The sequence below is a fragment of the Gekko japonicus genome, unplaced genomic scaffold (genome assembly GCF_001447785.1).
Source record: "Gekko japonicus isolate JY-2015 unplaced genomic scaffold, Gekko_japonicus_V1.1 scaffold1849, whole genome shotgun sequence".
NCBI classification, from domain to species: domain Eukaryota; kingdom Metazoa; phylum Chordata; class Lepidosauria; order Squamata; family Gekkonidae; genus Gekko; species Gekko japonicus.
The window spans coordinates 146268-164059 of NW_015172062.1; the positions used below are offsets into that span (position 1 = coordinate 146268).

Here is a 17792-nt window from a genome sequence, read left to right on the forward strand (position 1 = left end):
TCCTACCCTGCAGAGGGAGCCGTCAGTACAAACCCAGAGACAGTTGCAGAAGAAGTGGAAACCAGGGTTGCCTGGGTTACCAGGGAGTCACCAGCATGCAGAATGCTTGGTCTTGAAGAATTTTCTGGAAGACCCAGTTGATAAGTGGATATGGTGGGAACATGTAGAACGGGGCTCCCGTCCAGCAATGTGGAAAGGCATCCCCAAGGGAACCCTGGGTCGCATGGCCCCTGGTGAAGAAGACAGGGCATTTGGCATTCTCCGTGGTGGTGAATGCATCCACTAGAGGGTGACTGAAGATCTTGAAGATGGGAGATAGATACCTTGAGTCGAGGGACCACTCATGTTCGATCAAGCTGGTCCAACTCAGGACATCTGTTTGGATGTTCTCAGTCACATGGAAATATATGTCTTTGAGGTCAATGGACACCAGTCGTGCCTGTGCAGGAATCAGTGGAAGGATGCTTTGCAGAGTTACCATACAGAATTTCGTTTTCCTGATGTACTTGTTGATTCCTCTCCGGTCCATAATGGGACCCTTGCCCCCGTCCCACTTCAGGACGATGAAATACCTGGACTAGTACCCAAGGTGGTGAAGCAACTGGGGGACCTCCTTGATCGCCCCCTTGGCCAGCAATGCCTGTATTTCCTCCAGTAGGAAGTGGGGTGGGGGTGGGGTCACAAAATGCAGAGTTTGTAGTCGAGAAATGAACTCTATGGCATATACCCCACCCGGATGATGGTGAGGACCCAGGCGTCTAAGGTGATCGCCTCACAGCTGGTAAGAAATGGACGAAGCCTGGTTCCCATGAGTGGGGTGATGGTGGAGGGAGAGGGCTCCCTGAATCGATGGGGAAAGTCAAAGAGGCCACTTTGGCAGCTGGGCAAGATTTTTGGTGAGTGATGACTTGGGCTTCTGCTGATATGGTTGTTTGGAAGGGAGAGACCGTTTTCCCCAGGTATCAGCTGCCTGGGGGGGGAGTATTGATATCTGGAGTAGGAAGATTTCCAGGTCCTGGTCTTAAATTGGCGCTGAGGTGGTGGTTTGGAAACACCCAGATGTTTGGCCCTTTTCCTACTGTCGCCTACTGAGGACAGGGTCTCATCCGTAGAGGCGTGACAACAGGCCCTTGCCATCAAAGGGCAAGTCCTCTACTTTAGCCTTGATGTCAGGATGCAAAGGTGTTGAGCTCAGCCAGGCGTGGCACCGAAAGGCAACAGCCGTTACCAGTGTTTTGGATGAGCACATTATTGTATGGCGGATGGTGCTGATCTGCTGTTTTGAAACTCTGCAGATTTCTTGTAGAGCTGGAGTGGCCACGAGTTGGGAGGAGGGGGGCAGCTCCAGTATCAGAGGAACAACTTGACTTGCCAAGTGAAAACTGCAAACTGCCATAAATGACAGGTAAGTCTGCATTTTGGAGACAACGGTGGTAAGAGGGTAGACTTTTTTAGCTAAGGCATCAATCTTTCACCCTTCACCATTGGGGGAGCAGGATGTTGAACTTGTTTCAATTTGGATTAAGAATATACTGTCACAGAGTTGGGTGGTAGGTGTGAAAACAAAAATCTGGTATCAGACAGCTGGACTTTGTACATTGCCTCGTAGCGCTTTGATACTGGTGGGACTGAAGCAGGCTTGTCCCAAGCCTCTTTAAGACCCTCAAGGTGGACAGGAGGCATGGGCAACACGGCAGGTGGAGGTAAGTCCAACTGAAGTAACTTGTGGACCACATCAGTGACTTTCAGGGTGAATCTGCAGTACTTCCGCCAGGCATCAGATGAGTTCGAGGAATGCCTTTGAACCCACCTGGTATTTTTGGCCACTGTGTGACAGAGTGTTGGACTGGATGGGCCATTGGACTTATCCAACAGTGGTTTCCCTTATGTTCTTATGTAACCCTCAGATGGAGAGAGGGCCCCTGGGCGAGCAACCTCAATTTCAGGAGGGGTGCATGCAACATCATCAGCATCAGATTTGGAATTGTTAGTGGTGGTGTCGGAGGGCTCTGAAAATGACGGTGACATGTCATTAAAGAATGTATGAAGATCTGGGAGGCTGACAGGGGCTGGTTGAAACTCCAAAATGGGCTTTGACATTGGGACTGAGGGGGCAGTGCCCAAGGAGCCCGAGGGAACTTCCGCAGGCCGATCCCTGTGATGTAGGGAGGGTGTCAGATCCAATGGGCGGGAGGATTGGTCGGTTCCAGAGTGCTAATACCGGGGGTCTCAGTACAGGATGTAGGATGGTGATCAATGGCAATTACCGGTGGATGGAGACCGAGATCGGAATGTATCATAGGAACGATGAGGAGACCTGGACAAGATGGGGCGTGGTATGGTCTTCGGTGGTGTGGTGGTCATGATAGCAACATTGGTACTGAGATGGTGACCTGGACCCTGAGGAGAAACGAGCTCTGATATCTGGTTGATGACTATAGGGCAAATGGGTCCTTGCATCACGGACAAATGGGTGACTGGAGCCATGTGATCGGGACCATTCTTGATGGCACTGTTCTACTCCAGTGTTGGAGTGAACCCTGTGGTCCCTTGCAGGTTGAAGTGAAGCCATCAGTTTGGACCAGCCTGTCCAAGAACAGTCAACATCCCCCAAGGAAGCCCCCGAAGGGTTGTAGGAGTGCACAGACGAGGAGCGAGATGGTACGGTAATAAGTCTGTTGGCCCAACAGTACCAACTCCAAGGTGACTGTTGGAGTGGCCGTGGGAGTTGGAAGGGCCGCAGAGGATATCGTAACCGATTGGTCAGACTGATCGTTCCAGCACATGGATGGTGACTGGGTTGATAGGCCAGTGATAATGAGTGGCACGACCATTGTTGGGCCCAAGGACAGCGTCAATTTCAACTGTTTCAGTTTAAGAGCTGAAGACGTCGAGTCTGAGGGCCTCTTCTTGGATTTATCTTTCTTCTTTTTGACTGCAGTCGAAGTGGCTGAGCTACTTGACTGAACTGAATCTCCCCTCACTGGCGGTGGGGGAGGCGGTGTAGCCTGGGCCTAAGGGTCTTGCGCCATCAAAGGCCAAAGAGAAGAGTCCAAGAGCAAAGTACAGAGACGGGTCGCTCTGTTTTTACATGCTTGCTTTGTGAACTTCGCGCAATGCAGGCCGGAGTCCACTCAATGGCTCTCTCCCAGACAAAGAAGGCAAAGTTTGTGACCGTCAGTCGAAGGACGCGACACTTTTTAAAGAAAACAGTCCTTACCAGATGTCATGTCTCCTGGGAAGGTGGAAAAAGGGGAGGGGGGGGGACAAAAGTTCAAAGAGGAGAAAATTCAAGAGACTTACAAACACCAAAGGATTTTTCTCTTTTTTTGGTAAGATGATGAAGGGGAGACAAATAAAGCCAGAAAAATGGAGAGAAAGTGACTAGGAAAGGATCGAAGGAGGAGGCATCGAAGAAGGTCTCAGAGAAGGTGCAATGAGGTATGGCTGGTGTGGTGGTCAGAAAGGAACTGAGCAGGAGGCGGCTTTCTCCTCAGCTCCAGGCATGCACAGTCAATGCCTGTTCCCCAGAGCGGAGGAGAAAGCCTGCCAAAAGCGTTGAAGATCAGCTCTTGAAATTTCCGAGGTTGCGGGCACTTTACCCAGGTGTGGGGCTGCGCAGAGACCACAATCATTACTTCAGTTGTGTGGACTTTTTTTGTTTTAGAAAAAGAGTCATTCTTTGGTTAGCCATGGCGGTGTAGAGAAGAAAGGCAGTGATATATACAAGTAAAGGAAATGGTAGCCAGTGTTTCCTCTAATTTTTTCCCCCTACTGAGCGTAGTGGTTCACACCCTGAGCAGAATATAACTGCTGTAATCTTAAAACGCTACACCGGGATTATTACTGTGATAAGTGCGCTAAACTAAATAATACAGTACTGCAAAAATCAGAAAATACATGCTGTTTAAATTCCATTGACTGTAACTCACCCGAAATGAATTTTCTACTAGCAATTGTGCTTTGTTATTGACCTATGAAGAAAAAATATGTGAGCATCAGGCTTCATTTCTACTCTTCCTATAGATGAGACAAAAACCCTGGAAATTATCTATAGAATCTTGTTCAGAAGAAGGAACGTCGAAACGACACAGGACATTCCGGAGCATGTCGTTAACATCATTTGCTTCGTTAAAAACCACTTCTGTTTATTTGAAACTGACTGTGTTTTTGTATTCCACCCTTGTAAAAAAAAGCATATCACTTTAACTTATTTAAACAGCATATATTTTCTGATTTTTGCAGTACTGTATTAGTTTAGCGCACTTATCATAGTAATAATCCCTGGGTAGTGTAATATCCATATACTGTGTACCATACTCTTTGCTTAACTCCTATAATCTTAAAACGGGCAATGGGCAAATTGCTGCTGAGCAGGGCTTCCTGTGTTAATGAGTGGACGCTCATGCACACATCTAAGAGGGGTGGTGGATCAGCACTTACTCCAACCCTAACCCTCACCCCCCCCACCTCACATTCCTTGAAATTCAAGCCTCTTCCTCTGGTTTAGGCCTAAAAGATGGAAATGAATTTCCCCCCTCAAGCATCTAATTCCCTGGAGACTAGTTTTCTTCGAAACAACCAAAAAGAAAATGGTACTTTTGGGAACATGAAAACCTCACGAAATTCCAAGACAAAACTAAACTCTACTGTTGTAGAATTTAATATCAATCATGCAGGGTATTTATAATGTCTGCGATTTTATAAGGCCTTGTTTAATTAGTTAGCGTGAGTAAGCTTGAATTAGTAATGGCTCATGCAGTCTGCTTACAACTTTCTGCAGTACCACAAGATTTTTTTCCTGCTGTTCTGATGTACAGTTGGTGTCCTCAAGGTTATTTGGCTAGCACCAGCCATCTTGGAAGTAACGATGTATGAACAGCTGGTTTGTCTGCCAACACAAACCCAGGAAACAGAACACTAACACTGTAATGGCTCCTTGCTTTCTGAAGCTACATGAATACTAATGTATCACCTGTATGCTCAGAGGAACATCATGTGATAGACAATTCAACAGAAATATGGCCTTATATAAACTCCTAGCAACTTGAGATACAGGAAGTTCTCAGATCTTGATTCAGAGTTATCCAAAATTAAATCTCTGGAGATTACCATAGATTCCCTACTCCTTACTTCTGAATCCGAGGCTTTTTCAATTATAAGAACCAACCTACTTCGCTCTGAGTCACATTCACTATATAACGCTGCTAACAAAACCTGTTCACCTCTGTATTTTGGAATATTCCCTAAAGTTGGCCAAGTTGCCTCTTATCTCTATCCACTTCATATCCCCAAACTCTGTAGAGCCCTTTCTGTGGCCAGATTAAATGTACTTCCTTCGGCCTTATTATCTGGCTGCTTTCAGGGTGCGCCCTTCTCTGATAGATGTTGCCCACGCACAAACCACCATATCGAAACGATCTCCCATGTATTGTTACAGTGCCCCTTCTATTATGCGCTACGTCTGGAACTCTTAAACCCTATTCTGACTCAACTAGAAGAGTATTCTGATGGTTTAAAGATCTTTACTCTTCTTGACCATCCACATTGTGAGATAACAGAAACGGCTGGAAAATTTCTTTCTGGTGCTACTTCTATTCGCCCTTTATTTAATTGATCGGTTTTCTAGCGCTCGCGTATTTATATGGCAATTTCTTTTATACCTGTTTCTTTTTGTAGAATTATTTTACGTCGTTGCTGTTATTGTTGTATATGAGTTTGTGAGTGTTCCATGCCAGTAAAGGTAATTGGATTGGATTGGATTCAGTGTTAGGTACCTCTCTCCTGCAGCTTTGTGTATCTGCTTTTGGTAAGATGACCTAGAACTTTGATTCATTAGATTTAGACAGAATACCTAAATTTTCTAGTATTGTCATTTATTCATAATAGCTTTTACATACGGTGTAATTTGTGTACCACACTGAGTGACTATTGGCTGGAGAAAAGAAGGTTTTTTGCTTTGGACTTGGAATACATAAATAAGTTTTTGCTTTTCCCTTTATATCAGAAGCCTGAGTCTTGATAAGTTATGAATGCCAGGGGAAGCATTCACTCACTACTCAGCACTGACTCAGTGGTCTGGGTTGCTTTAATTCAACCCATGAGGCCTTTGGCTTCCTTGTAGTTAAGATAATACCTCCTCACAAGTGGGTTTCAAAGACCCGCACACTATGCTGAGTTCCAAAAAACCTTGGGGTTGCAGTGATTTCAAGTCATGCAATAAACGGTTTCTCGTTTTACCTCAAGGGAAACATAGTAAAGGAAAAAACCAACCTGACTCGTATGGGCAGCATTCGCTGATCTGCTCTTCCTGTGTTACAGGCTCTTCATCGTCAGGAAGGTACCGCTTATCAATGGCCTCTTTGATCTGGTTGTTGGCTCCTTTTGGATCCAAGTCCATTGCCCAGGAAAAGTTCATCAGTGCAAGATGGGTCTGCCCTAACTTTTTATAAACCTGCAGGGGGTGGGGAGAGTGAGGGAGAGAGAGACTGCGTTAAGTCTGCATGCGGTATTTTCTGTTACAAGACTAGCCCATACCACCTACAAATACCCATGGCTGTGTGTACCTAGGACCAAATAATTTGTTTTGGTTTCATTTTTAAAGACAAACTTCTGTTCTCATTGTGGTCATTCCACATACAGTTATTCTCACATAAGGTTTCTCCTGCGCCTGGTAGGATAAACAGGCTTGCCTGGGAGGAGGGAACCGCCCTCTTTACTCCCAGATGTTGCAAAAGCAGCACATGAACTGGGGGGGCGGGATCTAAATGGATAACTCTGTGTACAAAGAGAATGCACCACAACTCTATGTACAAACAGAAATTTGTACCAGACAAAAAGACAACTGAGAAAGGTCCCTAATTTATGGCAAACTAGTTTGCCCTGCCTTCCAGTCCCAGGATGTAGGACCTAACCATAGAATCATAGAGCTGGAAGGGAGCTCCAGGGTCATCTAGTCCAACCTCCTACACAAGGCAGGAAATTCACAAATACCTCCCCCCTCCACACCCGCAGTGACCGCTGTTCCATGCCCAGAAGATGACAAAAAGCCTCCAGGATCCCTGGCCAAACTGGCCTGGAGAAAAATGGCTTCCGGACCCCAAAGTGGCAATCAGCATTTCCCTGGGTGTGTAAGAAAGGGCCACAAGAACTAGGCACTTATGCACCCCTTCCTGCCCTCCCTCTCATGATCTGCCTAAATTCACAGAATCTGCATTGCTGTCAGACGGCCATCTAGCCTCTGTTTGAAAAACTCCAAAGAAGGAAAGCCCACCACCTCCCGAGGAAGCCTGTTCCACTGAGGAACCGCTCTAATGGCCAGGAAGTATTTAAGTCCGAGTCCGCCAGCCCTCCTGAAACAAGAGTTGATTTTTTACAGCTGATTGATTAATGCTGCAGGAGAACACAAATTAATTAATTACACTGGAAGGAGCAGGAAGGCACTGAAATTATAGCCACAGAACTTTCAATAGCAATTGTATTTTACTTTTTTTTCTTAATTGCCACAAATCAGGTCTGAAAAGTACGGCAAAACAACAAAGAAAACACCAGAATGTAATGGGCTGCCAGGGAAGCAATCTGGATTTTCTTCCTGAAAATACTGAACAAAGAAAGAATGGCAATTCCAGGGCCAATGTAGAGCCCCTCTATGAATAAAATTGCCAGTTACCATGAAGTGAGGAACATCACTCAGTGAACTTTCAGTGCAGAACCCTCAATGAGAATAACGCCGTACTAAAGCCCATCCCATGCCCACCCATCACTCTGCTCCTCTATGAATCAGGAAACAAAGGGGACCCTTGCTTAGAGTGGCAATTTGGAAAATTCTCAGGCTTGCTGTTACCTTTCCTATCAAGAAGTAAACAAGAGACTCTTTGGGAACGATCTGCTTCAGTTCTTCAAGTTCTTGCAAAGCGTACTGAGAAGAAAAGAACAAATTAAGTGATTCATTGAGGTGTTTGAGCCCCGCATCTCAGATATGCATATCCAGGAGATTTGGCATCTTAGGTAAAATAAAACTGATCTCCTATCCACTTCTGCAGTGCTGTTATATCTTCAATGGGTCTAGAATGTGAAATGTTAAATCCAGCTAGGAAGAAAATACCCCAGGCATTCTGATCGCTTGAGAACCCACGAATCTGAAACGTGTAACAAGCAGGGCTTTTTTTGTAGAAAAAGCCCAGCAGGAACTCATTAGCATAATAGGCCACACCCAACAGCAGATGCTCATTAGCATATTAGGCCACACCCTTGACAGCACAGCATATTAGCCTATTAGGCCGCACCCCCATGTTACCAGAAGTGTGGTCATCCAGCCACACCCACCTTTTGCTTCTTATTCTGTTTACTTTGTTGTCAAAACCCAGCCAGGGCTTTTTTGTAACAGGAACTCCTTTGCATGTTAGGCTACACACCCCTAAAATCCTAATGAGTTCCTGCTGTTGGGTGTGGCCTATTATGCTAATGAGTTCCTGCTGGGTGTGGCCAACTCAGGAGCCAGCCGGAACTCCGTTCCTGTGCGTTCCTGCCCAAAAATAGCCCTGGAAGGAAGATACAAAATTTACAGGCAGTGAGATTGGGGCAGGGGAAGAGAATAGAAGGCAAAAAATTTTCTTATGAAAAGAGTATGGCATGGAGAAAGGACGGGTGTATTTGAAGAGGCATATTTTCCAGAGAGAGCTGGCATAACTGTAGCACACACGGTGCCATATTGTAGAACAGTGGGGGGGGGGGGAATTCGAGCACTTTGTCAGTTGAGCTCCCAAGATGTATCACTAGTCTCTAGGATGCCTAAATATTTTTCTAGTCTTCTTCATAAATGGGTACAGATGTCATGAGAACCCTCTAATTTTAATGGAGCCAAATGCAACTCGCTGCAACCCTTGTATGCAGCTGAAGTTGGTCACTTTAAAAGGGTGTGTGTGGATATTTCAGGCCATGATCCTAAAGCATCTTGTGCTCATCCTGTACAGAATGCCCTGCAATGTTAATAGGCATTGGGTGGAACTGACTTCAGGTTGCAAGTTTTGCCCTCAAATTATTCTTCCCAAAAGAGTAAAGGTATGATTTGATTCCACTCCACCTAGAGCCTAATTTATTTATTTATTAATTATTGTATGGCATTGTGTGTAGTATAGCCAGGAGATCCTAAGATTGTCTGGCAGCCAAAAGTTCTAGCTCTTTGAGTGGTATGCACCACTAAGTGGTGAGCTAGACTTGTTCTTAAGGCAAGAGATACTTCAGGGGGTCGCCCTTCCACATACTAGCCAGGGTTGACCTTGCTTAGCTTCCAAGATCTTTTTATAAATTTTAATATATATATATTTGTATTTGTGTGTGTGTACATCTGCACCCGGAAGTCACCTTGACCTCTGGTCACTGACCCCTACTGGGGGCCTGGAGGATATTCAGAGAGGTGGCTGAATAAAGCCTGCCTCTGTCCTCCCGACCTGGTCTTCCAAGGAAGTCTCCAATCCAAGTACTAACCACAGTCGACCCTGCTTAGCTTCCGAGATCTGACAAGACTGGGCTTGCCTGGGCTATCCAAGTCAGGGCTCCCAGAGCCTATTAAATCTGCAGGGTAGTTTTTGGCTAGTTTAGTTTTATTATTACGGTTTTAAGACCAACATACAGAGTAAGTATAATATGTAAGGGAGAGGGGAAAAACAACAGTCATAATATACAAAAATAGAACTCTAAATGTAAGAACTTTTAAAATGCGGTTCCCGCAATCTAAGAACTAATGCACAAAACTCTGACTGAATGTGTAATCTCTGCATTCTTATCTGATAGGAGCCAGTGAAGCCTTGCTTCGTTTGTGTTAATGTGCCCAGGTGTCCTATCGACTAATGGCGTAATAATTTTAAGATGAGCCTCCCTGTAAAATGGACAGCTGAAGAACATATGCTCTACCGATTCAACCTCGCTTAAAAGGCATGGGTGTAGCCTTTCAGAGTAGGGCTTTTTATTGTACCTGCCTTGAATAACCGCAGATGGAAGGGCAGAACATCTAGTTAGGGCAAATGCCCCTTCTAGAATTCTTTCCCTCCACTGAAGTCAAATATATTGAATCTGCAGGGTATTTTATGCAGGATAATGACATACAGCCTTAAGGTCAGGGACACAAAGATATTGCTTTCTTCCCTCCCCATCTCACTCTCTTTTTTTAAACAACTAGAACAACAAGGGGGAATGATGGTCAATGGCTGCTAGGCCTGGTGATTGAGAGGAACCTCCACGTTCAGAGGCATTCAGCCTCTGCATCCAAGGGCCAGGAGGCAACATCAGGGGAAGGCCTTGGCCTCTCTGCCCTGTTGTTGGCCCTCCAGAGGAACTGGTTGGCCACTGTGTGAGACGGGATGCTGGACTAGATGGACCCTCCCTGGTCCGATCCAGCAGGACTCTTCTTAGGTTCTTATGGGCTCAGTGGTAAGGCACCTGTTTGGCTAACAGAGTGTGCCGGGTTCAATCCCTAGCCCCTCCAGTTAAGAGGACCAGGCAGCAGGTGATGTGAAAGACCTCAGCCTGAGAGACCCTGGAGAGCTGCTGCAGGTCCGAGTAGACAATACTGACCCTGATGGACCAACAGTCTGATTCAGTATAAGGCAACTTCAGTTTCATGAGGACCAGAAAGTCTGAACGGTGTTTTATGATGTTTTGATTGATCTTAGCAGGAGGTATCATGTGGCTTCAGTTAGGCTAGTTTTCTTTGGACCAACATGGCTAGCTGGAACCTCTGTGTGTTTTATTAGCATATGCTGTGATGCAGTTAGAGTTACTAAGAAGTAAAGGATGGAGGCTCAAGCCCCCTGAATCTGAGTGTTTGCTACTGATTTCAGGGACATGAGCGGTATGTGGGGTTAATGACATGTCAGCAGTGCAGCTTGGGCTCCAGTTTATTCCTCACCTTGTATTTCTCATTTGCAAATAATACTGAGGCTCTGTGGAATTTGCAGAGGGGGTTCTTGGGGTCAATGTTAATGGCTTTGTTGAGAGTATCCAAAGCCTTTTCAGATTTCTTCAGTGCGTGCTGGACCTGCAAAACAACAGATATAGAAAGACTGTATCGTGCTTAAAGTTTGAGATTTGCTGGTGTTAATTTCATGGGTGATGAGTACAATTAAGTGTGATTTACTTACAACCCCAATGTGGCACAGCAAGACAGAGCTCTGGGGATTGATATGAAGTGCTTTCTGGAAATGCATTTCTGCAAGGCTGAATTTCTCCTGTTTGTAGTAAATCATTCCCAAACCATACCTGCCAATATCAAAACAAGACTGTGACAAGTGCAAGCCTTCTATATTACTAGCAATCACAGGGCAGGATCCAGCACAAAATTCCTATGTGCAACAGAGCTCTTGTGCAAGCAGAAGTGCAAGAAATTACCACAGTAGCTGCCTGCGCTAAAACTCACTTATTGTATTCCCATCTGTATTCCTGCCTGTGCAACCCATTTCTGGGCACTGTAATATACAGGGACCAAAAGCACTAGGTGCACACAAGAGGAACGGTGCTAAATCCATTCTATGTTTTTGCTTGCGCATCACTGGATCCAAGCCATACACTGTGCAGGGTGGATGGAGAAAGAGCAGACGAAACCAGTTCAACAGATGGCAAGTTGCTGGACAAAAAAGGCACTATGATACCTTAAGTCCTACAGTCTCTACACGATACACCAACATCTTTCTTCTGTGCTTTAGAGCCAAGTCCTGATATGCTGATTCTGGCATAGTACCGGTTTAAATGCACCTTTTCCATTATTACCCAAGGAAAGTTCTTCCGAAATAATGTCTCACAGGGCCTACAAGACAGAGCTGTTCCGCCAGGCTTTTGGTTGAGGCAGCCGGGCATCCACACATGGCCTCCCCAAGGTTGCCGTCTCCCACCTACTGGCCACCCATCCATCGGTAACTGGCCATATTCATCTGTATTAACCAGTAGCTATAAAAACAGGTTGCTTACCTGTAACCAGTGTTCCCTCTAAGCTGAGTTAGTGTGAGCTAGCTCACAGTTTTTTTAGCCTCTGGCTCACACATTTTTGTCTTAGCTTAGGAAGGATGGCTCCAGAGCAAACTGATTTATGCAGCAGCCAAATCACTCGCTCACAACTTTAATGCCAGTAGCTCACAAAGTAGGATTTTTGCTCACAAGACTCCACAGCTTAGAGGGAACATTGCCTGTAACTGAGGATCTTCGAGTGGTCATCTGTGCATTCACACCTCTGGGATATAGTGCGCCTGCGTCGACCCCAATCGGTATAATGGAAAGCAAAAGGAATTTTCGCGCCCAAGTTACTGTGTTGCATATATCTTCCAGCAACACACCTCGCAGGAAGGCTGTGGATGCTGCCACTGCCCGGGTAGAGTGTGTTCGCAGGGGACCCAGGAGCAACTTCTTGGCTAGGATGTAGCACAACTTAACAGTCTCCACAATCCACTTGGATAGATGTTGGGGCGACAGCTTCTTCCCTAGAGAGCGTGGAGCCGGAGATTTCCAAAAAGGCCATGTTCGACTCAGATAAAAGAGTAAAGCTCTTTTGACATCCAACGAATGAAAATGGCGTTCTTCCTCCATTGAGGGAGACGGAAAGAACACTGGAAGCACAATGTTCACTTGCAGGTGAAACTCAGAAACAACTTTCGGCAGGAAAGAAACATCTGGAGCCAACGTGACCCCGTTAGGTCAAAAACTCAATAAGGTGGGTCACAGCAGAGTGCCGATAACTCGCCCATCCTCCTGGTGGAGGTGACCGCGACTAAAAAGGCTGTCTTCCATGACAAAAGCTGCAGACTACAAGTAGCCATTGGTTCAAATGGTTTATCCATGAGCCTTGCAAGCACCATGGGTAGATCAACGCTGGTGTGGGTCCACGTGACTGGGGAAAGAGGTGGGTTAGACCTTTAAGAAACTTCTTGGTCTGGGGATGAGAGAAGACAGAGTAACCGTCAATTATCGGGTGATTTGCCGAAATTGCGGCTAGATAGACCCTCAGCGAAGCACAACTGAGTCCTAGGTCTAAACGAGGGAATAAGAACTCAAAGATTGCCATCAGGTTGGAAGGTGGTGGCAGCAATCCCAACGAAGTGAGGTAAAACAAGAATTTCTTCCACTTCCCAGCGTTAGAAACTCTGGTAGATGGTCTGCGACAATTCAATAGGATGTGATCTATCCTGTCTCTGACTGATCGAAAAGGATCCTCCAGATCGTGAGCTTGAGACGCTTCACATCGTGATGCAGGATCCGACCGTTCTCCACTAGAAGGAGGTCGGCAGCTGGAGGAAGGTGAACGAAGGAGCCATTGGATAGGTGGAGCAGAGTGGAAAACCAATGTTGCCGGGGCCACCATGGTGTCACTATGAGACATCGTGGCTTCTCCTGCATTAATTTGACTAGAACTCTTGGTATCAGAGGAATCGGTGGGAAGAGGAACATGTGGAGACATGACCATGGGACTAGAACGGAAGATTTATCTCCACTTACTGTGAAGCTTCCTTCTCGGTGGTCCAGAGTGGGGCAGTCCTCCAGACTCCTTACTCCTGGGCAATGTTCCCTCTAAGCTGTGGAGTTTTGTGAGCAAAAATTCTACTTTGTGAGCGACTGGCATTAAAGTTGTGAGTGAGCAATTTGGCTACTGCATCAATTAGTGTGCTCTGGAGCCATCCTTCCTGAGCTAAGACAAAAATGTGTGAGCTGGAGGCTAAAAAACTGTGAGCTAGCTCACACTAACTCAGCTTAGAGGGAACACTGCTCCTGGGTAACAGCTCCTCTCCTCCGAAGGTGGGTCCGGCAGACTCTTTGGTCACAGAGGGGAGGGGCTTGTGCTCCTGCATCCCAGTCATACTCCAAGCCTCCGTTCCCCTATACTGAAAGGAACAAACAACAACCAACTCACCCCCAACAGGGGGGTAAACATCCACGCAAGAACTGTACTAAATTCCTCCGGTATGCCATGCAACCGTAGTCCCCTCAAAACGACAGTGGGAAAACACCATCTACCCTTCAATTCACTGTACTGCAAGAGGGAAAAAAATGGGCAAACAGCACCCCTGCAGATGGAGGAAGTAGCACCCTATAAATCGGGTAGGTAGGACTGCCCCACTCTGGACCACCGAGAAGGAAGCTTCACAGTAAGTGGAGATAAATCTTCCGTTCTCCGGTGGTCCAGGAGTGGAGCAGTCCTCCAGACTCCTTACTCCTGGGACATAAGACAGCAGTATCCTCCAGGGCGGGTCCATCCACTTCCCCATCTACAGGGTGTGTTGTACGACCCTTCTGTCAAAAGCCGCATTGGCAGAGGCCAAAGTATCTATTCTATAATATCTGGTAAATGAGTGTGTGGATTTCCATGTAGCTGCTTTACACACCACTTCCAGAGATGGAAAAGCCCTATAAGCTGCTGACGTGGCCGCCCCCCCTTAAGAAGTGGGCTGTGATACCCTCCAGTGGTTCCAGACCTTGGGCTGAGTAAGCCAAAGCTATGCATCCCCTAACCCATCTGCTAAGGGAGGATGAAGATACCCTTCTGCCCACACAGGACTTTTTGAAGGAAACGAAGAGCGAATCATGAGTTCTAAAGGATTTGGTCCTGTCCACATAGAAACTAAGCACCCTTCTTACATCTAGACAGTGTAAGGTTTGTTCCTTCTCATTCTGGGGATTAGGACAGAACGAAGGAAGGACAATATCCGCAGACCTATGAAAGGTCGAGTTAACTTTTGGTATAAACGCTGGATCAGGACGAAGAACTACCTTATCGTTATGAAGAGAGGATAACTCCTTGTCTATCGACAGAGCTCTCAACTCTGAGACCCTCCGCGCAGATGTAATACCTACTAGGAAAACCGTCTTAAAGGTCAATTCTTTGATAGGACAGGTCGCCATGGGTTCAAAGGGTGCCACACACAAGGCCCTAAGGACCGTGTTGAGCCTCCAAGTTGGAAATCTGTGAACTTGGGGGGGGGGTTTTCCAGAAGGGACACACCTCTCAAAAATCTTTTGACATGTGGATGACCCTTTCCCAGCCCCCTTAATGGCTGAAATGGCTGCTACTTGTCTACGCAGAGTACTAGTGCTTAACCCCTTATCTAACCCTTCTTGAAGAAAGAGAAGGATTACCCCCGTAGACGCCTCCATGGGAACAATATGTCTTTCTGCACACCAGGTAGAAAAAATCTGCCAAGTAAGGTTATATACCCTATTGGTTGATCCTTTTCTAGCAGCCAACATGGTATTAACTACCCTATCAGAATAGCCCACCCCCATTAGCTGCTGCCTCTCAACCTCCAGACTGTGAGTTTTAATAGGTCTGGTTGTGGTCTAGCAGCCAACATGGCATTAACTACCCTATCAGAATAGCCCACCCCCATTAGCTGCTGCCTCTCATCCTCCAGACTGTGAGTTTTAATAAGTTTGGTTGTGGGTGAACCGTCTCCCCTTGTGTGAGATCTTTCACAGGAGGCAGGTGCCAGGGCTCCTGGACTGTCAACCTCCTCAGATCTTGAAACCAGGGCCGACGGGGCCAAAACGGGGCGACTAGGATTACTTCTGCCCTCAGATCTTTTACTCTTTGAAGCACCCTCTGGATAATCTGTATCGGAGGAAAAGCGTATAGAAGTGTTGGTGGCCACAGAAGATGCAGGGCATCTGTTCCTATGGCTAGAGGACTTTTTTGTCTGGACACGAACAGTCTTGTTTGTCGATTCTGCTCTGTGGCGAATAAGTCCACCTCTGGTGTCCCGAACCTCTGACAGATCTGTCCGAACAGTGGCATGTTTAGCATCGATTCTGATTGGTCGACCCACTGCCGACAACCAGTCTACCACTGTGTTCTCTTGCAACGAAGCTCTAAATTCTTTTTTCTTCTCTAGTTTGATCCAAGATAGTAGATTAGCTTGGGAGTCATCCCCAGCAGAAGTTCCAGTGTGAGAGGCTGTGGATTTAGGGGAATCAGCCAGATCAAAGGCGCAAGTAGCCTCCTCCAATCCCTGGCTAGACGACGTCCCTGCCTTTTCAGCCATTTTGTGAAAAATCTGAAAGTGAACGTGGGCAGGATCACTCAAAATGGCAGTTTCCCGCTGTTATTAAGTCCCCACAAGAAGGGTGCTTTCCCTATTTCAACCCCCCCCCCGAACCCACAGTCTCCCGACTCCACAGGTCTCCCCCAATAGTAAACTACAACGGGGATGAGGGGAACCAGGTAACAGAGGGGAAACAAGGGGGGGTTAAAAACGCTGTCCTCCTGTAGTTCCCCTGCCCCCAGGAGTGATCTTACCGCATTCTGAAGTGACCGGTTCCTCCTCCTTGCTTCCCCCGACTTCCTCTGCAGTGTGCGGGAAAACAGAGGGATACCGATCGTCTTAACGTCTGCCCGGGACTCTGCAGCACCACCCCGTCTGTCCCTCCAGGCAAGACAGAGCCTCTACCGTCGCCCTCTGGAGCTCTCTGCCACCGGCAGCCTCCAGGAAGAAGCTTAACCAGTCCCTTCGGGCACAGGAGACGTTGCGGCAGCGCTGTTCCCCCAGGGATCTCCCAGGTCCACGTCCGCCAAAAGCCTGCAAGCCGCTCCCGCGGCCAATCGACAGGAGGGGGGGCGGAGAACAGGCTAGAAAGGTCCTCTACCTGCTCCTTCCCCTTTTCTTCTTTCTTTTAATTCTTTGCTTGTGACCAGTGTGCTCCACAGAGCACAGTCTGCAGCTTCCTGCTCTGAAGGCAGGGCCGGATAGACTGGGATGCAGGAGCACAAGCCTCTCCCCTCCGTGACCAAAGAGTCTGCCAGCCCCGCCTTCAGAGGAGAGGAGCTGTTACCCAGGAGTAAGGAGTCTGGAGGACTGCCAGAGATAAGGGATCTATACCCGCTCTGGAGCAGAACAGACGATATTTCCTGTTGCTGCGTGTTGCAAACACGTCTACGTCTGGATGGCCCCAAAGGCAAAAGATTGGGAGAAGATAAATCCAATTGAGCTCCCACTCATGCTCCCCTGCCTCTCCTCTCCTCTGCTCAAGAAATCTGCTTGGACGTTCAGTGTTTCTGGCAGATGAGCGGCGCTTAGGAACGTGTTCCGTGATTGACACTCGACCCATAGATCTATGCCTAGGCGACATAGCCCCCGGGAGATCATACTTCCCTGTCTATTGATATAACACAGGGCTGTGGTGTTGTCTGTCAGAACTTTGACCACATGTATGGTCACTAGATGATTAAAAGACCTGAGTCGAACAGCACTGCCAGGAGTTCCAGGAAATTTATATGATTGCGTGCTACATGGGGCTCCCAACGAGCCCCAACACAAAGACCCTTGAGATGCATGCCCCATCCCCAGAGGGACGCATCTGTAGTCAGCTTGAGTGTTGACGTGGGTGGATGGAATGGGACTCCTGCTAGGAGATTCACAGGGTCTGTCCATCATAGCAGAGAGCCCAAGACGGATGGTGGGAGGAGAAGACGAAGGGATTGAGGAGACTCTGTGGGTGAAACCTGCGTACGAACCATAGCTGCAGAGGTCTCATGTGCAGTCTGGCAAAAACTATGACAGTGATGGTGGCAGCCATCAGACCCAGCAGCCACTGGATTCGCTTTGCCGTAGCATGACCAGACTTGCAGAATAGAGTCACTAAATTGACAATGTCCCTTGCTCTCTGAGGAGGGAGAAAAGCCTTGCAAGCGACAGAGTCTAGGATAGCTCCTATAAACTGCACCCGTTTAGTGGGAATTAACATTGACTTCTTAAAATTTACCTGGATGCTCAAGGATGCCAGGATGGTCATGGTTAGGTTTACATTGGTGAGCAGGGATG

The 17792-nt window shown here is 47.1% G+C and overlaps 1 protein-coding gene across 2 annotated transcripts in view; it reads right to left on the bottom strand.

Moving 5' to 3' along the window:
* The window catches only part of CDC27 (cell division cycle 27), a 58107-nt gene that overhangs the window by 4030 nt on the left and 36285 nt on the right, over positions 1 to 17792 (bottom strand). For both annotated transcript variants that reach the window (XM_015420796.1, XM_015420795.1), the window contains exons 15-18: positions 11139 to 11256; positions 10907 to 11035; positions 7844 to 7918; positions 6274 to 6454 (exon numbers count right to left, since the gene is read on the bottom strand). In XM_015420796.1, the coding sequence (XP_015276282.1) occupies positions 6274 to 6454; positions 7844 to 7918; positions 10907 to 11035; positions 11139 to 11256 (503 nt within the window). The remainder of the gene's footprint in view (positions 1 to 6273; positions 6455 to 7843; positions 7919 to 10906; positions 11036 to 11138; positions 11257 to 17792) is intronic.